The sequence below is a fragment of the Ammospiza nelsoni genome, chromosome 18, assembly GCF_027579445.1.
Source record: "Ammospiza nelsoni isolate bAmmNel1 chromosome 18, bAmmNel1.pri, whole genome shotgun sequence".
Taxonomy (NCBI): Eukaryota; Metazoa; Chordata; class Aves; order Passeriformes; family Passerellidae; genus Ammospiza; species Ammospiza nelsoni.
Genome location: NC_080650.1, coordinates 1,526,700 through 1,554,411, shown reverse-complemented (window position 1 = coordinate 1,554,411; position 27,712 = coordinate 1,526,700). Strand labels below are relative to the sequence as shown.

General features: G+C 45.3%; 1 protein-coding gene across 1 annotated transcript in view; it reads left to right on the top strand.

The window, feature by feature from the left end:
- The window catches only part of TMEM132B (transmembrane protein 132B), a 208,412-nt gene that overhangs the window by 51,487 nt on the left and 129,213 nt on the right, over nt 1-27,712 (top strand). Inside the window, exon 2 of the mRNA XM_059485436.1 lies at nt 7,032-7,911. Coding sequence (XP_059341419.1) covers nt 7,032-7,911 — 880 coding nt within the window. The remainder of the gene's footprint in view (nt 1-7,031; nt 7,912-27,712) is intronic.

The following is a 27,712-nucleotide window of genomic DNA, read 5'->3' as shown; positions in this document are numbered from 1 at the left end:
CAATTGTAAGTGGCAGGACAATCACCCTGTTGCTGTTGTATAAGAGATGCAGAGAAACTTGCCAAGAGCAGCCTGTGACTTTTAACCACTGTATGAACAGCCCTGATGGAAACTAAAATGGCAACTTAGGCCAGTGATCAGCCCAGCAGAGCAACCTGAGCCATTGCAGCAGCCACAGTAAATGAGGAAACTCATTTGGGGTGCATTTTTCAGCACCCTCCCTGCTCTGAGTTGGGGCAGCCAGAGCAGCTCTGGTGGTGCCTGCTCCTGTGGCCTGGGCTGTGCTGATCTGGAGACAGAAATTCTGTTCTGGAGGGAGGTGGCACAGGAGCCTCAATGCTGGGGCTGCACGTGTGCCCTGCTGGGCATAAACACAGGGGATAAATGCAGGCTCTGTTCTGATCAACAAGCTGGACCTCCTCCTTCCCACTAATAACGCTGGGAACAATCATCTGCCCAGACAACACAAATAATGAGGTAGTGCCTTAACAAGGCAGCTCCTCAACGCTTTATAAGTGGAGCCTTGTTTCCTTGGAAAAGGATGAATCTCTGATCTGCTGCTCTAAGGGGTTTTATTTTCAGCTAAGTAAAAAGTCAGGGTAAACTTTGCTTATTTGTCTGATGCATTCGCCTCACCCTATTTTGTTTTCTGGACTGTCCTTGTTTAATGTTGTGGCCTCTTCTTTGCAGCTGCTTTGGGGTCACCTGTGGGGTGTTGCAGGTGAGGGAAGGGAAATGGAGAGTGGCTGTGCCAGGTCAGGGCACAGACCCACCTGCCCAGCAGCACCCAGGGGCAGGAGCCTGCAGGAGAGAGCAATCCCAGCCAGTGCTTCCCCTAAATGTGCTCTCAGCACAGCTCCTGCATTGCCCAAGCCTGATTTGGGGAGCAATATTCCCTCTGGAGTCCAGCACTTCACGTTTTCCTTGGCAGCCTAATGGCAATTTTAAGCCTTTTTGTTTTTCTCCAGCTTTCCAAACTTTTGCTGATAGAGAACCCTGAATTAATCCTCAGGCCTTTTGGGTATTGGATTACACTCTGTCCCAGTCCTTTCTGTGACAGCAGTGCGGGAAGTGGCATGGGATGCTAATCCTTCTGTAGCTATTCACCCAGTCGGAGAGGAAAATGCATGAAAGCAAATTGCTAGTCCAAGCTAAATTTAGATTTATTCAGTTGGAGTTAATTATAATCTTTATTTAGTCCCAAGTGATGCCTTCTTATCATACACTTATTATAGCTGAGAAAATTAATTTTTATTCTACCATAAAGGTGAATGTAATAATCTGGGTTCAGGGAAGGGATTACTTTAATAAGATTTATAGGCAGCCTTTCAGACAGCACGGTTTTATTACTATCTGTAGGTGGCCTTGCTGCACATATGTCTTTCAGTATGGGTGACTGTGCAAAATGCAGGCAAGCTCAAAACTCTGGAAAGCACCAGCTCAGAAACTTCACCATCCAACTGAATCTGCTATTGTGTTCCAGAGCACTTGCCTTGTTTGGAACATAATAACACAATTTATGGCTGAATGTGTGGCCTGATCAGGGGTTTCATTCACATGCATGGTTTAATTTTGCACTTAAAAATGTATTTTAGTAGACAAAAGATTTATGAGGCCCGAGATGTGCTTTAAAGCTTTTTTGGAAGCTTTTTTGCTGGGTAAACATAGGCATGTGGTTTCTCTATTACTCCAGCCCATAAAACCAGGTGCCTTAGTTAAACCCCACTGTACAAGGTTCAGAGGGAGCAATAAAAGCCTCTAAAATTTTGGGCAGCAGAAGTTTGACTCACACATTTGGAGATAAGGATGTGAGACATTGTCCCAAGCCAACCAAAGTTAATTAACCTCTCTTCAGTTTTAGATGTTTGGACTAAGTTAGTTTTTTTTCTAATTGCATCTTTTTTCTTGTCTTTCCAAACAAGCTGCTGGTCCAGCAGTGTTTTGCAAAGCAAATCTCTGTCTCCACAAATGTGTAATCAAGATTGAATGGAAGGACTGTGAATTGGTTGCAAGCCCTCCATCAAGTTCTATCCTTACATCAAATTAGGATAAGAGGAAGAGAGAATAAGAAAAGCTTCAAGGGATTTTATCACATTTTCTCAGACTATTATTTTTTATATCTTGACAGCTTTTTGTCTGACTTTTAATGTTAAAAATGTACTGGGAGCAGTTCTTAACTCTTCCTTGCAGTGTCATTTGTATTTTCAAATTGCTCTGTTCCAGCTGGAAACTCTAATTGTCATTATGGCTCTTTTCCTGTGCAGTGGGGTTCACTGGACAGCCAAGTCAGCAGTCAATGACTGAGGCTTGCTTGTGAATGGAAGGCGATGGAATTTTTCCAGCTTCAGTTGGGTGATGGAATTTTACCCCTCAGGGCACTGTGGAGGGTTCTCCTCCTTTTCCTCATGAATGTGAGGCTGAGGAGATGAGTCACAGGATGGGCTGTGAGAGGAGGAAGCAAACAGTACCAAAATCCTCCTTTCCTGGCCGCTGGAGCGCATTCTGAGTGAGTCAGGGAGAGCACAGGCGGGGTTCACCCCCAGCTCCTCACCCAGCCCAGCCCCAGCCCCCTCACAGCGCTCAGAGGGTGAGTAAACCCGTAGCAGACTTGCACACTGCAGTCATCCTCCTCCTTTCCTCCTGCCAGCCCCACGAGTCAGAGTTTTCCTTCCCAGCTGTGGCCAATTCACCTTGGGCAAGCTCTCATGGCAGCATCCCTGGCAGTCTGAGAGGAACTGACCCACACAGCTGGTCCAGAATGAAATATTCTCCTGCAATTTATGAGTTCCAGATTAGCTTTCCTTGCGTACGCACCCTATTCTGGGTGTTTTCATTCGAGGCCAACGCCTGCAATTCCAGAACAAAATCATTATTATGAACAGAGCCATTTTTATAGTGGGATAATGTACATGTGTAGTTTGATCTTTATGGGGTTTCAGGGAGGGCTGGTGGGAGGGGCTGGTGATTTTTCTCCTGTACAGACAAGCCATTGATTGCCTCTGTGAGTCATGGATAACATCACAGCACTTACTGGCACCACACTACTTGAAATGATTCCTCTTTTACAGAGAGGAGTGTCTGTATGAGCTCGCTCTACAGTTCTGATGATGCTGCAGGAAAGAAGAATTTTAACATTTTCACAGTTTTGCCACAGGTGCAGGGTTGGCTTCTTGTTTGTTTTCAGAGAAAAAGGATATTGAAAGAGTTGCAATTTTAAACAGTTGTTGTTCCTTGCACCTTCAGCTTCAGAATTACTGATGGCTTATGGAAGACTTGGCTCCTGTTAAATAGTTTGCTAAAGCAGAGAGAATATTTAGATGTGAAATTTGGATTTATGTTCCATCAGGAGCTATTTTCCTTTTTAGCTAGAAAATGATGGTTTTAAGACTTTCCTCTTACTACATATTAAATAGATGCATTGTTGCTAACACTGACCTGCCACTGCCACCACTATCTTCCAACAGGATACTTGTGCTTGTTTTGTTTCTTATTAAAAAGTACGAAATCTAAAAATTCAATAAGGATTCAATGAAATCTTGAGCTCCATGAATGGCAGATTTTTGCTGCACAGTCTGTCCTGCAGCTGTGGCTTTGCTCCTCTTTCAGTCCTGTGCTGCTTTTTGTGGTGCCAGTCCAGGGTCAAGGGAGATTAAAACCAAGAACAGTGGATAATTTTATGATTAGATAAAAAATGCTCAAGAGAACAGAACAGGAGCTTTGTTTGAGGCCTGAGCTGGGCAGGGCAAGGACCAGGAAGGGGCACCTGTGATGCTCAGCACTGCATTGCCTGCTGCTTTCCTCCCTCTGTGCCTCAGAACATCACAGGGAGTTTTCTCTCCTGTGCTCTGAGTTGGCAGCGTGAGCTGGGCTGTGAGGATACTGCCCAGCTCTGGAGGGAAGGATTTTAACATAAAATTGCAGTGCTGATGCTTTACAAGCTGACCTGTTGCTCTAGGGGTCAGTAGTTCCTCAATCCGAGTGAGTGTCTTGGCAAAGCGCCTGCAGAGAATCTGTTAAAGGGAAAAGTTTTTCCAAAATTCCAACTCAATATCTCAATTCACATCCCCCAGTGTGTTTTCTGCACACGTCTCCCCTCAGCACCCCCAGTGCCCAGAGACTGTTCTGTCTGAGAAAGCTCTGGGGAGGCTCATTTGGTCTCCATTTACTTTTCCTCAGCTCTTGCTCCCTTTTGGTACCTAATTAGAACTAAGCCACGTTCTGCTCTAATGTTCTGCCCTCTTTGATCTTGCTGGAGTGCTTATTAAAGGAGCAGGTGATTTTTCCATGGCATTATTGCACACCAGAAAGCTCCAGATGTGTCTGGTTTCTGATTGTTGCTCTGAGGAGATTGATGCTTGGTGCTGATGTGCTGAATTAAAAAGGAGGGGTGCTGGCCTGCCATCGTATGAAGTATTTCTTTTTAGGTCTTCCTACAGCATCATAAAATTCAGATATCATATTTTGTTGCAGGCTGGTTCTAGGACAAAGCCCAGCCCTGTCGACTGATGTTTATGGCTTCCCATATAAGCCTTCAGACAAAATTTGTATCTCATTTTGCTTGAGTTACAGCAGGATGATATCCCGGTCCTCACACCAGTTCTGAGCTGAGGCACTGAGAAGTTGCCACTGTAATGAAATGGAGGAAAGGGAGAAACATCCCTTTTAAACTTCCTGTAAGTCACTGCTTGAGAGAGATAAAATATCTGCATAAAGCCTGTGTGGGAGTCCTGTAATGTAAACACAAATGCATTTAAGCCTTGTCTTGTTTCTGGTTTGTAACTGCCTCAGTGTTTAAATCTCCTCTGCAGGCCGGTGTGCCTTGGGAGGAGATTTAGCTCCTGCTCCAGGAATCAGAGGGCACTCTTGCTGCTCTGGCTCCTTGCTTATCTGCTTGGCTGCTTATCTGTATGGCTGTAAAGTTTTCATGTTGAATGCAACTTCTCAAAAGCCTTGCTTTCAAATGGAGTTCAATTTATTTACAATTAATCCAGAAAGAGGCTTGTCTGCATTTGAATTTATAGCACAGAAAAAATACTCTTCCTTGTATTCTGCCTCAGCTTTCCCAGGACGAAAGTTCACTTTCTGCTCCTGAGTTGGGAAGTTGCACAATGGCAGAACATGTCCAAGTGCCCTGTAAATAAACCACAGAGCAGAAATGGGGCTGCTAAAGCATCCCTTGGTGACTTTCTGCCCATCATCCACATGGGGAGGGAAGATGTGGCAGGGAAGGACCAAGGTCAGTTTTCCTCATGAGAAAATCAGTTGTCCCGTGTGTGATGCCGCTGCCAGTTTCTCATTATCTGGGTTTCTGCATTTCACCATGCGCTGTGCTGGTGAGTTCCAGAGCTGGGCTGATGTTTATGATGAGAGCAAGGCAGGGCACATTTCCATTTGCCTGTGAAGCTGAGAGGAAGCCCTGAACTGATCCCCAGGTGCAGTGCTGAGAGAGGAGATTGCTGGCAGAGTGCTTCCTGCTGAGAATTTTTTTTTTTGCTGCTTTTTGTATATTTTTTCATGTTTACTCGTTCCCACAAAGAATATTTCAATGGCTGAAAAAACCTCCTTGACACAAGTAAATATACAGCAAAAGTTAAGGCAAAAGTATTGTGGTGAAATGAGAGGCATTTAAACGAGTGTAGATAATATCAGACTATCAAAAACAAATGACCAGAATTTCAACTGAGAACAAGAGTGGAGCAAAGTCAAATGGATGGGATTTGCCCTAGAATCTGTCTTTGATAAATGTAGGCTTTAAAAATACACAACCTGAAAAAAAAATAGCTTAAATATTAGAGCTTTTATCTCTGCTAAGTCGTGGCTGCAGGAATCTGAGTCATCTGGCTTGAGCAGGTGTAATTGTTTGTGTGCAGTGTATCTGCTCTGGGCAGCCCTGACAAACAGTGAAATCAGCACTCAGCTCCAGAGGGACAATGAGAGCTTTGACCTCAGGCTCTGTCACTGTGCCTTTGTTATCTCTGAGCGTTATGGAACTGCTGCATTTTAATTCCTTGGTTTCTGTTTGTTTCCTCTGAGCAGTCCCAGGAGCTCGGATTCACCGGCTTTTTGTTAGTTATGAATTGTTAGTTTGAAAGAGCCACTGTTTCTGGTAGGATCACAGCCCACACTGAATATATCTCACTATTAATTAGAGACCAGCCCAAACCCAAGATGTCTGTTTGATCCCTCCCTCCCTCTGGAATCTTTTCTTTCCTGGGAAAAATTGCTCAGTGCTGGCTGGAGGATTGACCATTGTGTTGTAGAGAAACTTCTGTGGTTTCCAAATGTGTTTTATTCTCCTCAGGAATTAAACCCAAAAATCCTTCTAAGTGTCTGAGATCCTTCTGTGTGTAAAGGATTTCTCCTTCTCTCAAGTTCACTCTTGCCTGTAAGTCCATCCCACTGAGATCTCAATCAAACCCCATATATTTTATCGTGAAAAGTTTTGGTTTCAGGAACATGAAGCTTTTATCAGGTTCTCACTAATCTCCAAGCTGCTGACCTGGCAGAATGGATTGGGAGTGATGCAGATGTTCAACCCCCATTGCTTTGTGTGTTAGTGACGGTAGATTAAAGGAAATGTTCCATTTTTACTGCTTAAACTGTTCTGTTTTACTGCTACTAATATTCAATATGTCAGTTCCTTTGGCACATTGAAACATGGGCGAGGAGAAGCTGAAAGTTTGAGCTGATGATAAAAGGAAAAAACAAAATAGACTGCCAGTAAAAAGTTTGGGAAGTTAGTTTGGGATCTGGCCAATCGATCCTCTCTTGGTGGTACCAGTATTGGATTTTTTGATTAATGGCTTTAAGCAGCTAACAGGCTGGGGAAGGTGGGAAGGGAGCTGCACAGCTGGTGCACTGTTCCAGCCTGAGCTGTGAACACGAGTGTTGTCCATGGTACCTGTGTCAGATTGTTCTGGAACTGTGGCCAGCAGGGCTGATCTCCTGCAATCCATTGCTTTTGTCAAAAGCTGAGGCCTTGCTGAGCAAACATCTGAGTTTTTTCTGTTTCCTTTTCTCTTTGGCTGCAGTGGTGGAGAGCCGAGGAGGGATCATGGACAGCATCCAGAGATTCTCCAACCTGCCAACCTATCTCCCTGCAAACCCCCACATCTCCAATGCTGATACTTTCTTCTTCCTCAAGGAAGCCAACCAGGATATCATGAGGAACTCCAGTTTGCAGTCCAGGGTGGATTCATTCTTTATATACAAAGCCAAACAGCCACCTGTCCTAAATGCCACGTACGGACCCTTTTCTGTTGAACAACCCGTTCCCTTGGACCTCATGCTGACTTCTGCATCTTTTGGTTTCACAAATAAATTCACTTTTAATTGGAAATTAAAATCCCACATAATCAACAGCTCAATCTATTCCAACAAACCCAAAATACAGACCCTGTTCTATATAGCAGGGAAGGACTGGGATGACTACGACTCCGAGGAGATGCTGCCTTGTGTGAAGATGTTTGCTTTCCTGGAGTCCAGAGAAGTGGTGGCCAGCTGCAGATTGACAGGCCACCTGGGATTATGTGTGGTGGAGCTGGAATTGTCTCCCAGCTGGTTCAGCTCCCCTCCACCCCTGCTTTCAGAGGAAACAGCCTCCCTGGAAGGGATTACTGTGGAGCTCTTCTATAAGATTTATGCAGTGGATGGGGAATGTTCTCCAGAGGATGCAAAATGGGAAAACAATATCCATGCAGGTGAAGAGAATGAGCACCAAGCTTTGTCAGCCATGGAGAGGATTGGTAGCATCGTTGTTTACCCAAATCAGGACAAATTAAAGCAGTCTTCCCTGAGGGTGGATGAAAATATCCTTATTCACTTACCACTCAGCCCGGTCAGAGAGGGGGACATTGTGACCTTCCATGTTTTCCTGGCTGATTACTCGCTAGCAGACCAGTTTGTATTAAGGTAAGAGAATTTTTTAAGTGTTGTATGCAAAACAAAGAGGGGCAAATCAAAACTGGGTGTAAATCTTTGGTTATATTTACTGTATTCATGAGAGAACTGCATTTCCTCTTCAACAGGTGAAAACTATAGATAGTCTGGAATTATCTGTGTGAATTATTATGCTTTTTGGACCATGGGCATTGATTTTAAAGTATGGGCTATGAATGTTTGTTTGGTTATTTTTTAATTCTGTTTGCTTCTAGTCATAATTCTGCCTATTAAATTCCGCCTCTGTAACTCAGCTAGGGTAACTGCTGCAATGTGTTTTGCTAAAGAGTTTGCAGGAGGGTTTTCTGTTTCTTTGGTGAAGTTCCCTCTGTTTTTATCGACTTTATCATCATCATCTTTCCAAAATGCATGGCCTACATCCTGCACAGGTCAAACGTGGTGAGAACTCTTGCTGCATTCTACAGAGGGGAGCTGAGGAAATGAGCTCAGCCTGTGTAGGGATCCTTTGGCAGAGCCAGGATTTGGGGCTAAACTTTGCAAGTTGTCTTCAGTTTTCCTGTAAGATCAGCCCTTTCTGCTTCTTCAGGCTTTTGACTGCTAGTTTCATGGCCCATTTTTGTTTTAAGTCTGGGGACTCTCTGTTGACCTTTCCCTGTGAATCTGCCTGTAATAGGAGAACTCAGGCATTTCAAACCACCCCGAGGGTTAGTGCTGCGTATTTGTTCCGTCCTTAGCTGTCAGACTCGGCTCAGAGCTGCACAGGGACCAAATTCAGAGAGAAATGTGAGCCAAACTGGGGGAACAAAAGGGCCAAAAGGTAATTGGAAAGTGTCATCTGCTGTAAGGATGTGGGACTCTCGGGAAGGGGAAACCTCAGAGCAGATTCGTTCCTTACTTCCAACTTTTGATCCGAGAAGGATGGGAGCAAAACGTGACAGAAATGCACTTTGGGGACAGATGTTGAGAAAACAGACAGCAAACCTTATGCAGCACTTTCAAATCATTCAGCATTTGTGAAATAGCACATGCATATTAATAAACTTAGAGATTGCTGCCTGAATAGGGACAAATGATTCACAGCACAGCGCTGCTAACGGGGGGAAAGTGTGACAAATATAATGGGGTTTAACCAAACTTGAAAAGGTTTGGATCAGGAAGGGGCTTCCTTTAAACACAACTTATTGGTGCTCTTTGTGGATTTAGTGTTTTTAATTTGTCAAACATGGATTTGGCCAGCATCCACCGGCATGGATGGCCTGGCCTGGCGGAGCAGTCGGGTTTCAGCAGGCGTGTATTGATCCTCGGCGCCATAGCAGAGAGATTATAGAATTTGCCTAAGGCTCTGCAAGGATTTAACATCAGCTCTTAATTCGCAGGGTTTTGTTCTCTTCCCCACACCAGAGATAAAATTCCCAAGGTATTAGAGCCAGCCTAAGACGAGGATGTTTTCTTTCCACTGGAATTTCTAAAATAGCATTTACCTCGTGACAAATGGTGCAAGGGTTGAGTTTTGATATTTCTGCTGGCCAGGAAATAACAAAAAACTCCTTGCAGAGGCACTTTCGAAATGGTGTTTTTCAAAAGCAAAATAGGTCCTGAAGCACTGAGCAATAACTGAGCTGGGTTTTCGGGGGAGCAGAAATTGGGGGAGCAGAAATTGGGGGAGCAGGCAGATTCCAGGCTGGGGAGCCCCAGGATGACCCACAGGAGCCTGGCTGCTGCTGAGCCCTCACCTGTCCCACAGCCCATGGGGTGTGCATGGCCCCAGCTGCCAGCTGTTCTCCCAACATGTGGAACGTCCATCGCAGCGCTCCTGGGAAGGCAGTCAGGTTTCCATGGGGATTTCCTTCTCTGAAAAGTGCATGGAATCTGTTCATCCCCAGGAAATGCTTCTGGTACAATAAATCAGCATGTTTTACGTGCCCAGAAATATTTCCTTGGAAAATTCACTGCTGGCTCTCTGTAGTCTAGCCTGTCTGGGCTTTTATTTGGCTTTGCTTGCATTGTGCTTTTCATCAGAGAAACTGAAAGTATTTTTATTTACCCTTCATTTGGATGCTGAAAGTGAGAGGCAGAATGCAATTCTGCTGGTGGTTCACCTGCCCTTTAGAATGGGAAGAGAATCTACAACTGTTGCTGTGATTGTGTTGAATGATGTATGTTGGGTCCATGGAGAGATTTTCAGCTGAAGTTTACATGGAAGGCAGGGAATGATGCTGAGGGAAATACAAGCACTACAGTGCCTACATCTCATTTATGCAGCTTCCCTCACCAGCTTTCCCTGGTTTTCTGCTCAATGTTAATGTCTGTGAAAACCCAGAAGGTTCTTCTATACCTAGAATTTCTGTGTGTTATAGCCAGAGAAAAAGACATTGGAGTGAATGTTTGCCTTGGGAAATATATTTTTGCCTAATATAACTGATAGTTTTTAATCATATCTGTTGTAAGTGTAGCAGGGTCTGGCTCATATGAGAGGATAGATCAAACCCAAGTCATTCTCAGCACAGCCTTGAGCTCTGACAGGATGCAAAGGAGCAGATATGCTCAATTTTATGCACTTCTTTACTATTTCATGCTGTGTGGCATAGTGTTTTATTTTATGCTGGATTTTTCCTAGCAGAACTGACTTCAATTCTCATATGGGAGCTGATTCTTTTTTTTTTTGGTGAAATCTGTGATTCTTACCCAAGCTTGGGAGCTGAGAAGCAGCTGGGAGCAGTTCCTGGACTCAGCAATGTGCTGTGCTGAGAGACTCCCCCTGTCAGATCCCCATCCTCCAGCCCTGGCACTGCAGGGTGACACTGCAGCTTGTTTGTGAGCTCCAGCTCTCACTTCCCGTCCCTTCCATCACTCCTAACTGGCTTTGCCTGGCTTGAGCTTGGTTATTTTCATTCAGTAACTTGAATTTCAGGTGGGGTTGGAGCTCTATGGTGCTGTGTTTTAAATAAAATACATTTATTTCTTTTCCTACTGGAGTGCAGCCAGCGTGGCTTGGTGTCAGGGAAGGGCACAGATGTGTCAGGGGGCAGAATTTGGGGACAGAGTGTGCATTCGGTGCCTTTGCTGTGCCTTTGTTGACAGTGATGCGTACATGTGTGTGATGAAATGCTTGTGACACTGGAGATTAATTTGTGGCCTTGCTGGTCTGGTCTGTACTGCAAAATTCACCATCTGGGAAGATAAATTTTGCCCATTATGTTTGGTGGTTTGTCACTAAGCACAGTTTAACTGTAAAGGTAGGTGAAATGGGCTATGTTTGCCATGATTAAACTCTTTTATGGCCACCTTGTTAAAAAAAATAAGGGTAAAAATGAAGGACAGGTTTGAGATTCCAGCAGGACTCATACATACCTCAGTGTCACAAATTTTCAGGGCTTTTTGTCCTTTGATGTGCTGGAGTATCTCTGTTTCCCTCTTCACTAACAAACTTAGATAAAATGTAGTAAATGGGAAAAGAAAAGATGGAAATTGTGACTACAGAAGGGGTAACAGCAACTTGAGTGCTAATTGCTAGACAGAAGAAGTCTCCTGATACATGGAGGAGTTATAAAAGAGACAGGAGAAAACAATTCCTGCTCAACTGGAAGAACAGAAATCTCATCTAATAGCACTGGGAATGGCTTCTATTGTTTCTGTGGTGTTTGTTATTATTTAACTCCGTCTTGAGACTCAGAGGATGAATTGAAAAGAAAAATGGGAGTCAATTTGTACAGCAGGAGAACGTTTAATGAAATAAATGGACAATTGCCCCTTGGTTATAGGGAAGAAATGAGGACACTCTCTTTAGGAGTAAACAATGGGTTTTTGGATTGTTCTCCAAGTCTCCCCATCTGAGCTGTCAGTGGGGATGTGCTGCCCCTGAAAGCTGAGCATTAACAGCAAACATCACACACAAAATGTGGGTTTGCTGGCATCCCTCACCCTCCCCAACAGCAAGGAGCCATCCTTCTTTGTGTCTGCAAAGAATGGAGCTGGAAATGGGAGAAATTTCAGGGTAACAGCGAGGAAACAGGTCATGAACCCAATCCAAGGTGTTACACACACCAGGAGACCCTTCCCGATTGGTCTCACTAGGCAAAATGATATTAAGGATTTATATTAATAAACATATATCCATATGGAGGAGGTGATGTCTCCTGCTAAGGAATAAAAATTGCACAGACCATTAAAAGTGACTTACAAGGCTTCTGTGTTAATAATGAAAGATCTGGAGAAGTCTGAGCAGTCGTCTAGAAGGCCAGAAAAAGATCATTAAGAGGATGTCTCCTGCCAATAGCTGCCAAGAGCAAACAAGGGAGAGAAAACAGAAGGTTTTGGATCCGGAAATGCATAGAAAATGAGAGTACAGGCTGTGGGGAATGCAGCCTGGCTGCCTATGAGGAGGAGGCTCCACATGGCCTTCATCCCTCCCAAGCAAGCTGCTGGGAATGGGGAGCTCTGTCACTGGGGAGAGAAAGAAATGATTCACGGGAACATCACCGAAGGATGAACATTCAGCAGAAATCAGTGTTGAGAAAGGAAAAAAAATGTAAAAATGCTCTTCTGAAATCTGAAATGCTGGTTCAGATTTAGAAATAATCACAGAAATAAACCATTACGGGTGGATTGGGAATAATTTGGGTTTGAGTCCAAAATTTTATAGACCCAGGATGAATGCTGAAATTTTTGGTTTCTCTTTCCTCTCTGAATGTACATGGAACTAAATGTAAATATGAAATAGTGATACGTAATGTTAATAAAAATATCAAGCACTGCTAAGTCTGGAAATGCCAGATCTGTCTGTGCAACCTTTCTGCAGTCCCCAAGTACTTCTGCACTATTTCATATTCCTCCAAGACAGATTCACACTGTTTCATTTTTCCAGATCTCCTGCTTCACTTGATGCCTATATTGTCTTCCTCCCACTATTTTATTTTCTTTTTGTTACTGAATGGAAAGGGAGTAATATCCTTTCAGGACACTCCAATGAGGCCTGGGGGAGCTGTCACCAGAATGGTTTTTTTGGCTTGAATGAACCATTTCTATAAATCCTCTTTCAGAAAAGGTTGAAACATTCTTTCATTTTTCCTATTTCTGTTTGAGACCGGCTTGTGGCCCAGAAAAATTGGCTGCAGCTGATGAAAACCTGACATGATGGTATGGAGTAACAAATTTCACAAGGATGCTGTATGAAGTACTTAGACCTGAATCTCTCTTGGCTAAAGGGAAAAAGGATTTTTTTCCCTGGGAGCTGCTGGATCCATATCCATGAACCAGCCTGGAAATCATTGTGCCACCCTGGCAGCTTCTCCGTGCTCCTCACGTGCCTTAAGATAACCTCCTCTGCCCCAGAAACCACCCCCTCATACTGCCTTAAAACCAGCTCAAAATGACGAGAAAAAATAACTCCTCCTTAGAGCTGGAGCAATTCTAAAAGCAGGGAATAAATGGCCCAGTGAGTCCTGAAAGAGCCTGCAAGACTACAGTCAATAAAGCTTTTTAATGGAATTTTAGATAAAGGTCAACTATGTGCTGCAATAATCAGCTGTCCATGATCACTGCTCAGCAGCTCCAGTGACAGAGAGAGGCCCTGGGAATTGTTGGGTATTGGCTTGGAAGCGCTTCCAGATGGGATTGCAGCCTCGTGGTGATAAAACAGGGCTTTAATTGAGATGTTTCCTGATGGAAACGCCTGTTTTCCTGCAGAAGGGGTCCTGGGCCTGCTGCTCTGTGACAAACCAGGCCCCTGGGCTGTGTGGAGGTGCTGATAAGGGCAGGGAGGATGGGGCAGGTCCTGGTGACTGTTCCCACTGTCTGCTCCTCCCTGGGCCTCCACAGCCTTGGCTCTCTTCTTCATGGGAGTGGGGAAATGTTTGTACGAGTTGGAGGGGAGGGTGCATCAAAATGCAGAATTAATTACAAATATTTAACCTGTGCGTGTGTTCCGCCAGTGTTTTTCACTGAAGAGTTTGCCAGTTATTTTTAATTTTGGTGCTTTGGGAATGTTTAATGTGAGTGCTAGAACACTGAGTACAGCTGGAATGAAACAAGGATCCACTTCCCACTGGAGAAGGTGTTTGGTTTGCCTTGAAAGCCTGCTTCTGCTTCCATTCAAGCCCTGAATTCCAGCACCTCAGCTATCTCATTCATCTGCACCTGGGAGCAGTAAGGATCTGGCAGTGTCACATAAATTAATTGGTGTTTCTCACATCCAGAACCATAAAGTAGGAAATAAGAGAGGTGGTTGTTTTTATTTCAAGTTATTTGGTGCAAGAGCAGGTGTCTCACGGCTGCTCTGTGAGTGGGGTCCTGGTGCTGTGTGTCACTGGTGGCTCTGCATCTTGTTTGACAAACAGGGATCGTGAGAGGAGCCCTGGCAGGCCCTTGTGTGCCCATGTCAGCAGGCACTGCTGTGCCCTGCCAGGGGAGGGATGTGAGCAGCAATTCCCATGGACCTGAAGGTGCCAATGCACCACGTGCCCTGACACAAACTCTGCCTTGTTGATGGTAATGGAAAGAGATTTTACATTTCCAAATGGATCGGGCTCTACAAGCTGCTTGTAAGCTGAACCCCGTCTCCAGAAGCTTTGACATGACAGCTCCTGCTAATTAACTGCAGGCAGCTCCTGCCGAGCTCAGGGCCTGCTGCAGGGCCAGGTGTGGGTGTGCAGAGCACTGGGGCAGGGACAGGCTGTGCTTCACCCTCCCCTGTGCTGAGCCTGCCTGGGATGGGGCTGGGGAGCCCTTTGGGTGAGGGGCTGCATCACAGGGACCCCAAAGTTCAGCCTCTGCAGCCAGCTCAGGGCACTGCCACTGCTCTCCTCCAGAACTTGCTTTTGCTGGGGGCTATCCTGTCTTACCTTTGCTGTGATTGATGTTGGTGCAGCTCTGAAATGGGAAGGGAAACCACAGAAGATGGAATTAGAAGTTGAGTTTTGCCTGTGAGCAGCCAGCTCTGAGTTGAGTTACCTCTGTTAATGAACACAAAGCTGCCTTGGGGTGACAAAACTGCTTAAATTCACAGTATCACAAAGGGCAATTTAATGTTTGTCTTACAGCTGTCTTGTTTTTCTTCATCCATTCCTTTTAGTTTTTACCTTGTACTGAGGTTGGGAACACAGGTCAGCAAGGTTCCTGTCTGTGAGTGATCATTTCAAGTTTGGGGCACACTGAGGCTCTCTGCAAACCGTGTGTCCTCATAAACAATCCCCTGGCGGGGAGCTTGGGGGGAGCCTTTGTTTTGGACAATATGCTGAGTAGTCCCTGCTTTGTGCTGCCAGACAATGATGGCATTGATCAGCTTCTTGTACAGCTCTTCATTAGCTGGCAGTGCAGTAAATCACAGTCTTGTTTAAACAAGTCAGACACAACAGTGATTCGCTCCTTGATGCAGTTACTTCTCCTTCTATTCATTACATTCGCTCTAATGAATAGTATTAAAAGTAGAAAAATGCCACTACTTTGAAATTTCCTTTTTTCCTGAGATGTTTCAGGCCATGCATTGCTGTCATTTTATCCCGGTAAAAATGAGATTACTCTCCCGTGAAGCTGATGAAGTATTGCTTTGAGGGAGCACATTGATCTCAATTTCTTCATGCTCCGCCTGATGCAACAGAGAGTTGCTTTTGTCCTTGTGTTTACCCATGAGTTTTTGCATGCTCTGATAGAAGAAGGGCACTGTGATAGTTGGCTGGCAGCTCCGGGGAGAAAGGACTCTCAGAAAGAGCAGGAAACCAAATATTGTGAGAAAATTGTCAACATATCTTCTTGTTTTGGGTGCTGCTCCTGCTCCCCATGCAATTTATGTCAATAAAAGACTGGTAAGAAATGGTTTTGGGCAAGGCAGAGCACGGAGCTGTGCTGTGTGAGGTATTTAATGCTTCAAATAGCTGCCACGGCTGCCTTGGATGCTGTACCCGGCCAGGTTATGAAAGAAATCATATTAACAAAGTTATTGGATCCCAGATGAATCCAAAGAGCTGCAGGAGAAGAAAACAGTGACAAATGAGTCTGCCATTCCGAGGCACAGCAAATGGTGCTTACAGTTAAAGCTATTTCACTGCTTGCACCATTCCTGGCAGCCCGGAGCTGCGGGGGCAGCAGTGGCTGTGCCAGGATGGGGAAACCTGGGGCTGGCAGAGCCCCCAGAGCCCCTGGGCCAGTGCTGGGTGGCACTGGGGGCACCATCAGGGGCTCTTCTTGTTCTTTCCAGAGCCGCTCCTGAGTGCTCTGGCTCTCCTCTCCCCCAGCTTTTGGTCTGGCACCAAGCAGTGCTGGCTGTCAGTGCCCTGGGTGCTGCAGTGCTTCACCCTTAGTTGGGGGTTACAACCCCTAAATAAAAGGGAAATATCTCAATTCTCCTCAGGATCCCCAGGGAGATGCTGTGGGTATTCCCAGCAGAGGAGGAGTTGCTCTGAGCAGCAGTATTTCCAGGGATATCCCCTCAGGAGGGTGCTTTTAGGGGAGCCATGCTCACTCAAGCAGCCCCATGTTTGTGGGGCAAACCTGTCACCCTCCCTCTGCCCCAGCATGCTTCCCTTTAAATGGCTCACCAAGACCAAAATGTCCTTCCAGTCCCCCCCACTTCATCCTTCTGAAAAATCTCCTGCCAAGCAAACTTTCTCAGTTCCTTTTTCCTCATTGTGTGGCCCAACCTTTTGTGGTATTGATGAAGGAGCCCTCCAATGCATTTTCACTAAATCCCCATCTCTAATTGTGCTGGTCCTAGAGGAGAACAAGTGGGAAAGGCAGAGAGGCAGAAGTGTGGGAGAGGCAATGCCTTGTTCATGAGCTTTCTCAGCATCTGCTCAAGTTAATGAGGGTCTGGGCAAGAAACGTGCCAAGCAGCCACAGGCAGTACGCACATGAGCACTTTGGTGCAGATCCCTGGTGGAGGATGGTGATAAAATGCACCAAGTGATGCTCGGGGACAAGCTGAAAAGTTTGTCCTGGCCTGGGAGGTGAGAGAGAAGCAGCAGCAGACTGTGAGAATTTGGAGCTGGATCCAATGCATTGAGCTTTGGGTAGTTTTGGATCTGGGAATTTGGCTCTGGCCCATCTCTAATTTAATTTGCCTGGCCAGAGTCTTCTCAGTGCTCCCCAGAAAAGAGGGGTGATTTAATTGACTTCCGTAGAGCTCCTTGGGATTAGTGCCAGCAAAGCCATTGGAATTTGGTTGTGTGAAGGCACAGGGGTGTGAGCCAGTGTCCTGGCTCCGTGTTTCTCTGGGAAATCGGTTAGGGACAGTGGCAGCCACGGTGGGTGGGTGGGCAGGACACAGATGGATAGGGAACGCTCGTGTTTGGAGCTGTATTTGTAATGGCACACAGCACCACCAGCAGAACACTCCTAACTGTGGCATTTCCTGCCATGGTCATCTCCATAATGTGGTGTAAGTACCTATGCTCCTCAGCTAAGATGACTTTTGACTCGTTTGCCAAAGGTAATAACCCTTTAAAAATAATTTAAACCTTTTCAGAATGATTGCCCTGATGCTCTAGGGACCAGTAGTCCTTTATTTGCCATAGAGCAGCCACAGAATGAATAGCAGCACTGTGGACTCCCTCAAACAGCGACCTTATGTGAGATGTAGCGATTACAGCAATTAAATCCTCTTTGCCAAGGCAACCAGGGCTTTATTTCTAACTGAAGTTACATTTTTTTCCCCCAAATGAATCTCTTCTGCATGCATTATTCATTTTTCTTTGGAACATTTAGCCTGTGCAAATTCCACGAGCTCAAATTCAGTATTATTACTTATTAATTATTGTGTTGAGGTAATGTCTAGGACAGAGTGCCCCAGGGGGTCAGAGGGCACTGGGTTCCCCTGCAGCCAAAAGCCATAGACTTTGTCTTGAGATGGGGGCTGAAAATTGAACAGCATTTGTAGAACCACCCATGAGAGTTTGCATTTGCATTTTGCTTGACTCAAAAATACACATCAAGGAATTTGGGGCATTTTGGTCCAGTGGATTCTTAGGGCAGTACAGTTCTGACCATACCCTTAAATTCTTTGAAGAAGGTTGGTCCTGTCAGCTCAGACATTTGAATCCAGCTGCATTCTTCTCATTGTGGCTCCTGCTTGGAGAAGGGAAGGTCAGTGATCAAAAATAATGGTTAAAGTGCAACATTTTATTTAACAATTTTGGAAATTCTAGCTTAGGACAATCCTTGGAATCCTTTGTTTTTAAGGACATGTGCTAGACTCTCCTTTTAAGACTACGTGAGTTCATTGTCTCTTTCTGATATTACATAAATAGCCTCTTGACTGACAAGGAAATGAAAATGATTCTGTTTAAATCTGTACTGCTCTCCTAAGAAATCTACATTCATTATTCCTGGGATGACTGAAAGATTTACAATAGTTTATAATCTGGTATCATTTCATTCTTCTTCTTGGTATTATTAATCACCTTGTCATGAAACGTCAGGAGAACTTCGTTCAGCTTGCATGATTTGGGCTGAGAAAGCCATCCTTTAATATTAATGTTTCTTAGGAAATTGGGTAGATATCTTTGCATTCTGGGAACCATAAAATGGATGAATGATGTCCTCTGACTAGACATTAGATGCTTACAGGCTGCTGAAGCTGAGGAATGGTTGAAAAAGCCCTGCAGCTGTACCACAGTGGGAAGAAAAATGACCTTGCAGAGCAGATCTGGTTCAGGTCAATGCTTGGTGGTAGGATCTGCAGGCAGGATGGAGTTTGTGGTTCTTCTGGAACTCCACATCAATGGTTGTGCCTCACTGGGGACATGAAACCCAGGGCCCAATTATTTGGTCATTTAAAGATTCTGGGTTGCATTTCCTGAGCCTGGAGGCAGTCAACCAGGATCCTGGCTGGCTTTCAGCTGCAGTAATTACAACTTGCCAGCTCAGATTTTCTCTGCCTCTTAAATCACATCCGCTATTTTTCACTTCCTTTGCTAAACTGCTGTGTCCCCTGTGCTGTTGTTGGTGATAATAGTTCTAATGCTTTGCCTGTTTATGTAACGTTACTTTATCTGTAGTGTCTCACACTGTTTGTACAAGGAACGTCTGTCATTGCTTTCATTTTACAAATCACTGTTTTTATTGCTCGTGTTGCAGCGATACACCTCAAGGAGCAGATGCTCTCCAAAAGGAGGAAGGCAATGCCTCCCCTGCCCTCCAAGTGTTGTTTTCCAGCGAGCAGAAAGCTCCTGCTTCGTCCCTTGGGTGTGTTGGCAGGGCAGGTGGGTTTGGGATGGCACAGAGAGTACCCAGGGATGGCGAGTTGGTGGTGGGCACGGAGGTGCCATCCTGCGGGTGCCCCCCGAGGGGGGATGCCCACCCCTCTGTTGGCAGCCCTGCCGTGTCCCTCTGTCCCGGCACGGCTCCGAGCTCAGGCCAGGAGAGGGCAGAGCGGGCTTGCGCTGCAGCAGGAACCCCGCAGGGGAAGCGCTCGGGAGCCGCTGCCTTTGACCGCGTTCACTGGGCTCTGAGGGGCAGGGAGGAGACGGGTTGCTGACTCCATGTTCCGCAAGGCTTGATTTATTGTGTGATATGCATTATATTGAAACTGTACTAAAAGAATAGAAGAAAGGATTTCATCAGAAGGCTGGCTAAGAATAGAAAAAGAACAATGATAAAAGCTTCTGTCTCGGACAGAGTCCGAGCCAGCTGACTGTGATTGGCCATTAATCAGAAACAAACACATAAGCCCAATCCCAGATGCACCTGTTGCATTCCACAGCAGTAGATAATCATTGTTTACATTTTGTTCCTGAGGCCTCCCAGCTTCTCAGGAGGAAAAATCCTAAGGGAAGGATTTCCATAAAAGATGTCTGTGACACTGCCTTGGTCCAGCTCGGGTGCCCGCTGGGAGCAGAGCCGTGTCCGGGCTGTGATCCCCGCACAGGGCTCAGAGCATCCCTCCCCTAAAATGCCTCCATGGGGGGATGCTCAGGAACTGCTCCATCTGTGCGAGCCCCACAAAGAGCAGTGAAGGCAGCCCAGGGATTATCTCCAGTGAGGAGGGCAGGGCTGTGCACACACACACACACACACACACACACACACACACATACACACACACTCTCCCTGGGTGCACCCAGGCTCGGGGCATCGCTCCTGGGGTCTGTGCATAAATCACCAACAGGACAGGACTGCTGGGAACGTGCCTTGAGCCGTTGTTTTTTCCAGCATCAGTCTCATTCCATGGGTATGACAATGGGAAGATGCCACCAGCTCACATCTCAGGCAGCAGACATTGAACTCAATGCTGCAACTCACTTTATAAGTTTTTTGACCAACCACACAAAGCAAAAGCACATTGACAGTATTTATGTCTGTATAGTATATATTCTATATTGACAGTAGTTCTGTCCAACCACTGTAAGCACAGGTACCTTCGGTTAAACAATGCTTGCTTATTTCTAATACAATACCTGCTTGTAAGCCCTTAAACACAATGCACAGAGCTCCATTATTAAGCTTAAAACTTCCTAATATCTTGCTAGATAAACTTTTCTGCGGCTTAGGGAGTTACTCTAGGCAAGCATTAATACACAGACCATTCCTCTATTTGTCCCTGTCTATCTGTCTATCATCCTCTATTTGTCCACATCGGGGCTCATATCTGCAATTTCCTACCCCAAATGAAATGCTGCACTGTGGTTTATCCCCTTCTTTTCCCCCTCCTCCCTTCCTTAAACGCTTTCTGAGAGCTGTTGCATTTTCTCTTTATGAATGTACTGTGCCCTGTGTGAGGTGGATATTGCAAATGCATTTCATAAAGCAAATTTCCCCTCTGCTCTGAAGGTTAAGAAGCTTTAAGTGAGATTGTCTCTTTGCAGAACAGCTTTCTTTTTCAGACTTGAAAAACAATGGAAGTGTAGTTAATGTTCAGCCTGACAGAGTCTTAGCAAACATATTAAGGGTTTCATTTAATAAAATCATATTTCACTTCCATAGACAAGAAGCAGAATAGACTTGAGTCTTTTTTAATGAATAAAGTCCTTAGTAAGGTACTTGCAATCTTTCTTTATGTAAGGCTCATTCTCAGGTTTTTTTTCTTTTAGGAGCCAGGAAGATTTAGTGCAGCATTTTCTAAATTGTGTCGTGCTTCCTTAGGAACAGAATGTAAAGGGAAATGTATCTTAATGTTAAAGAGACGTGAAACAAAAATGTGGTTTTTCCCCAAAGAAAAGTTAAACATTTGCAAGAAAAATGTTCTTTACGGCAATTTCAATTCTGTTAAAAACACATTTACTGTCAGAAAATAATGGTGCTGGATGAGCTCTAATAATAAACCAATTTGTGTGTACCAGGGGAGTGGACTTTTTCAGCCTTTTGTTGTAAGTCATGCTGCAAGGGCTGCCACTGGGCTACAAGAGCACGGATATTTTCACACTGGGATTTGTGTCTGCTTGAATTATGTGAATAACTCCATTGAAGTACAACTGGGGAACAATTCATCATGTGACTTCTTATTAAAACATTGCTTTTTTACTCCATTCAGTGATGTTTGAGCAGCTCCATGTATTTTTCTCTCAGATTTCTCTTTTTAATTCTTTTTTTTCTTAAATGTTCTGTGTGCACAGTGCCTCTATTGTACAACCCAGAGCACGTGGCAGCAAACTCCTGATTTCTGGGGAGCTGCAGCTCACAAATGCCATTAATGGGCTGCATGTGAGCTGCATTCTGGGGGCTTGCACAGGGCTCCCCTTCCCTTCATCAGCCCATTTGTTGAGATCAGCAGGTGCACCAAAGCATGCAAATTTAAAATTTGCTTTGAGGAAAATGGAGTGGCGTTTTTTGCCCTGAAATGAGCTGTTTCTCTGAACACCGCTGCCAGCTCGCTTGCTCGGGAGGGTATTTGCAGAAATGGAATGCAAAAGTGGTACAAATGCAGCCAAATTGAATACATTTACAGATGTAAAAGGCTCAGGCTTTTGCAGGCTTGTAAGTCTCTTTGGGGTGAGGACTGTCACTCGGTGTGGGTTTATGGAGTTTTGTGTCACAGGTCCCTAAACACATCAGCCCTCAGGTGGGTTTGGTGCTGGTGACAGTGACAATGCTGCTGCCACCTGGCTCAGACACCTGCAGGGCTCCCTCAGCACAGGTACCTGTCATCCTCCCTGGACCCCAGTCAGTCGTGCTTGATAACAGCGTGGAAATTGGATTTGTCATCCAGTAATCCCTCAGTGATCGATAATTAGTTGTAATTACGCGCTGTTTAAGAGCTGAGGGGAGAAAATTGAAGTTTGTGGCCGGAGGAGGAAATGAAGAATGGCAGGCACACCAAGGTGTTGGGCATAAGAGAAATGCAGTTAAAGAGCTGAATTTTCACAAAGAACAGGGAGTCAAGCTGCCTTCTCTGCCAGGCCAGGTCACAGGGCTGGAAGGGCAGGAGCTCAGGCTGAGCAGGATAATGCAGACCTCGGTGAGCTTGGTGTCCATACAGCATCATGACTTGGACAACAAGGACGTTTGCTTTTGTTTGTAATCTCCCAGAAATGTGCCCAGTGTGAAGTGTCACAAGCTGTTATTTGTGAAGTATTCCTTGAAACTTCTCCTGTGTTTATAATCAGAGCTCCTTCCCCCAGCTCAGTTTGAATTTTTGTCCAGTATATGAGCTAGGAGCAGCTGAAGTCCTTGAGGGTTCACTCATGGGACTGTGCATCCTCTGCTCTGTCTCCAAAAAGGCACAGCCTATACACCTGGTTTGGTTTCAGATGGATGAGAAAAGGTCTTCCTTCTCTTCTTTTTGCTTTCTTCTCTGTTCCAAAGAGCCCAAGAGCTCAGGTGTCCAGATGGGCAGGGATGTTATTCCAGCTGTCTCTGAAAATCTAGTTGTGCTGTCCTGGGATTTCTGTACCAGCTTTGCAGTTAAATCTGCCACTGGTAATTCTTGTCAGCCACAGAGGCAGAGAGGGTCTGTGTGCTTTGGAGTTGTACCCATGGGTGATTGCCTCGTGTGGCTGATTGTCACTCTCTAAATAGACATGCAAAATGGAGCTGTTTAACTGCAGGAGGTGGGAGGGAAGGAGCTGGAGCAGACCTATTACCCAGTGGTACGTGAGAAAGAGCCAGCAGAATTTATGGTTTCTGAAGGAGCAGTATATTTTTAAGCTTCTTGTATTCCTACACTTCACAGCCCAGATTAGCAGATTGTTGACAGCTCCATGATATATTTGCTGTCACCTGGCTGGAGTCCGAAGCAAGTGATAAATTTTTGGTTTGAATGAGCTCGTGTGACATGCAGTGACAGATATATTTTTTGTTACTACAAGTATGTAGCGTGTCCTGTGCTTGGGGACTTTGGTGCTATTCTTGCTGTGGTCGTGAGCGACTTGCTTGTTTTCCTTGCGCTTCTGCCTCACCATCCAAGAAAAGGTGGGGAAAATGACACATTCCTCATGTGCTGTGATGGCTCCTTCCTTTTCTGCCGTGTTGTAGCCTGACACAGGCTCGCATCATCTTCTTTGGGTTCAGCAGAGCCCATGTGCTGGCTCTGTGCAAAGGAATCCAGCACTTCCAGTTGCTATTGCTGGATTTCACTTGTCTTAGATATGTGTCACAGGAATTTGCATGCAGAAACTTGGGGTGTTTCTGAAGTGATACTACAATATTCTGGGAAGACACACCTCCCAAAATACACATTCAACATAGGAGAAGGGGCAGCAGGAATCAGTTTTGTCTTCACGTGACTGAACACTTGGAGGAGCTGAATTTACAGATTCTGATTGTGGGTAAAGCCTTAGTGCTCTATATTGGTGAGCTCTACTCTGACAAAGCTTCAGGGTAGAATAGCAAAGAAAAAAATGTGAATATACATAATTAAAATGCCTACTTTAAACTTCATGTCATATTTTTAACACTAAATTTGAGTTAAGGACTTCAGCTTTCCTACAGAGTTTTCCTGAGGTTTTAAACCCTGGATGCTTCGAGAGAGCAAGAGACTTGGTGCCAACAGTCCCTCAAATTATAGGGCCTGTGTCATTTTTGCATACCTTGGGGTGAAGGCTATGATAATTAATGGATTGCAGGGATTAATATTGTTTCTTTTACGTGTAAGTTAAATATTTTTGGAACAAAAGAATTATCCAGGTCCATAAACCCAGTTTGCTTTGAAGCAGATGGTAGAGACTGAAAGGGATCAAGAGGCAGGGAAGCTGCAGCTTTCCACATCAAGGACATGTTTTGTTTTTGTGCTGGCAGAGCAAGGGATTAAGCCTGGGCAGAAAGTCTGGGGGTTGTGTCCACTCATCAATGCCTTGAGAGGGCTCACACGTGGAGCTGACATTGCCTGGTTTGCTGGGGCTGTGTTTCATGGCACACAAGGATCCGTGTCCAGCCCAGAAGCATCTCTCACCTGGCTCTGAGTCTGCCCTGTGAGAGCTCTCTGCTGCTGCCTCTTCTCAGCTCCTCCAGCAAGGGTGGAGACACCGAAGCATCTCCAAACTCTGATGTGCTTAGACATCAAAAAGGGAAGGTGCACCTCTCTCATGTGATTGCCTGCCTTAGGGGGCAGAGCATATGCACAGCAAATGGACACTTACATAACCCTGTCAGCTTCCACTGGCTGATTTCAACTGTTGGTTTGCCACAGGGAGCTGGAGGAGAAGAATTAGGTAATATAAATAGAAAGATGACATCCTCCAAAAGAGCACCATTCAGCACATATTGCTGGCTGGCCTCATGGTTCAGAGCTGATAAGCAAATTTGGCCTGGATCCTGTTGCAGCATTTGAGGATGGCACCAGCAGAGCAGAATTGGCAATTTCAGCAGAGGTGGACGCTGTGGATGTGATCCCTGCCCGCAGAGCTGCCTGCAGGAGCTGCTCTCTGTGGCAGAAACCTAGGGCCAAATTAATTGTGATTAATTTTGATTACAGACCATTCTCTTTGAAGTGACTCTCGAGATGAATTTGTCCCATGCGTACTTTAAAGGGCAAGTTGCTCACAAGTGCTTTGGCTAATGCATCCTCCAGGTTTATTTCAGATATCCTTTTTTTTCTCTCAGCAATTGGTTCCTGGTGCAAATACAGACACTTTGCATTAATTCCCTGCAGGGCTTCTCTGCCATATTTTTAGGCTTTTGAGTGGCATTGTGGAAAACATGAAAGCATTATGGAAATGATCAAGTCCAATTCTTCTGTTCTTTATTCAAATATCAGTTGGAGGGGGAGGGGGGGGAAAGCCTGTGATGCTTAATCATGCAAAAATCCTCCTAAGAGCTCATTTAAGTGAGGGTTTGAGTGGGGACCTCAAGATTTGGCCCCTAGTGCATGATGGATTTTAACAGCAGCGAGGTAATGATTAGGTGGAGGAATGTAAGTACAAGTGGTTGAAGTGCTGGCATGAAAAAGGAGTGAAGAGTATTGTCCGTTCAACACCACGAGGAGCTGTTGCATATGATTATATTTAATGAAAAGAAAAGTACAATGAATGCACTTTAAAGTGAATTCCTCCCCCTGTTCTTTTCATTTGTTTGGGAATATTCTGTGGGACTGACTGAAGGTTTTGTCTGGTCTAGCAGGAGCCCCTCAGCTGCCTAATAGCAGTGCAGAAAGTGTGGCACAGCACCTTTTCTTACTTATTTACTGATCAAAAGGAGTGTTTACAGAAAGCTGTGCTTTGCCCCCATTTCAAGAAAAGCCACCTGTGCTGCACTCCTTGAGGTCTTCTGAAAGCTCTGTAATGGGAAGCATTTCCCACTAGGAACAAACAGCCAAATGTATTTGAAATGGAAAATTTCTGATTGAAATGGGCATCTCAGAGCTTCCAGCTGCTGGCGACCGTATGGCAAAACAATTGCAACGTTTGCAATCTCTTTGCAGAAGCTGCTTATCTAACCATCAGGACAGCTTTAAATATTTATTTGAAACTGGTTGGTTTCAAGTATTGAAAAGCACTGGTTTTCCCCCTCTTTGCCTGATTGAAACAGGGTCATGAGTGCTCAAGGTCACTTCAGAGCCTTGCAGGTCTCTGCAAAGAGGGAGAGGAATTGGGAAATGCTTGGGTTCCCTTGGAAGCTGTGTTTTGAAGACCTTTCTAAACAAATGTGAAGATTTTGAGGAGGGATCAGGAGCAGAGCAAAACTCCCCAGATGTTTTTCCATTCATAGGTAGAGACTGAGAGGGACAGGAAGCTCTGAGGCTGGGGCACTGGCCATGGGCTAAACTTGAATTTAATTGGTTTTCTGTGTCATATCTCCCCATTTTCAGCCAAGGGAGATGCTGACCTCCAGCTCTGCTGCCTCCTGTGCTCTCTGCTCACACCTGAGCTCTTTGCTTGGGTGGTTTGTACTTGGGGGACCTTCTGGTGGGTTCCCCTCAGCTGATCTCTCACTCCTCTCCCTCAGCTTGTTCATGAGTCTCCAGCAAAGCTTTCCTGAGTCCATTACTGTGAGACACAAGTGCAGGACTCTGGAAAAAAAGCATTTTGTGCAGGTGCTGGTTTGGCTGCAGCAGCTGCCATGTCATGGGCTGATGGATTGTCCATCTCTTTGTACCAGAAAGTTCTGTACATAGGTATGGAAAGTGCAGAAAGTCCTCTGCCAACTAGGAAATGTGATTTTGAAATTTATCCTTACAAGTCCTTCTGACAGCTGTTCCTATTAGGAACTCAATCAGTACAGCATTGTGAATTCAGTCAAGTTTTCCCTTGACATGCTATAAATGTATTAAGTGATGAAATGTCATAGAATCAAAGCAAATTTGCACTTATTCCAGAAAGAAATCTGAATATGTAACTGTTGGAGCAGTGATGGGGTAAGCAGAGATTTGCATTCTTTTCCTTCATAATGGAAGTTCTGAATAGTTGGGTTGACCTCCCAGTTAATGTAGTGGTAATCCTGCTGTGGCTAAATTGTTTCTCCTTTCTAACCATTTTTGATCAAGTCTGAATCCGCATGTTTGTGTCTGGTAGGTTGTGGTTTGCAGACGATGGATTGACAATAGCGAGGGCTCTGACTCCACTGTCCTACTCCTGTGTATCTCTGCAGAATTCTCTTCTGAGCCACAGGAACTGATCAGGATGAAAAGGGGGACCTCTGGCAAATCTCTGATTGTTTAAGCAAACTGCCTTTTGTCTTGAGTCACCTTGAAGAAAGTAGCTTTCCACTAAACAAAAGGGAAAATCTGCTTAGCACATTTTTGGTTTTGATGAAGAGCGCAGCTTCCAGCCGGCTGTGCCGCTAATCTGCCTGATGTAGGAATGGGCACCTCTTAAGAAGCTGCAGCCCAAAATTAATTTCAGCAAATGCGTTCGCTCCTTGAAGAATCCCTGCTAAAGGGTTTGAAGTCTGGAGATGCTGCAGCTGTTGGGAAGCTTGTCAGGCTCAGGAGGAAGAGCTGAGCTGTGTGTTGGACGGGTGGTGGGGTCGGTGATGGGTGGATGTGGTGGCTGAGCTGGCGCTGCTCGTCCTGCTGTGATTTAGATGTAAAAATGTGCCCTGTGGGACTCACACCTGCCTTCAAGCCTCCTCAGGTCCTTCCCGGGACAGAGCCATTCTCCTCTCCAGGCCCTGAGCCTGCAGGTGGCTGAGCCATCAATAATACACGTTGTCATTGCCCAGACAGAGCTCTCCTGTCCCCTGGCTTTGTCACAGGTCCGCGTTTGTCGCTGCCACCTCGGCACAGTTGCTGGCTGTGGGAGCCTTTCACAGCACAGCGCTCTGCAGGGAGGGACAAAAAGCCACTCAAAGACATTGAGGTCTCTCCTTGCTTTGTTTCAAGCCTGTATATCTTGAGATTTGTCTTGCTCAAGCCAAAGAAAACTTCCATGCATGGGGTAATCCTAAGATTTGGCTTTATAACCTAAATGCAGCCAATTTTGTACATCAGTAGAGGGTGGCTGGGCTGAGGGAG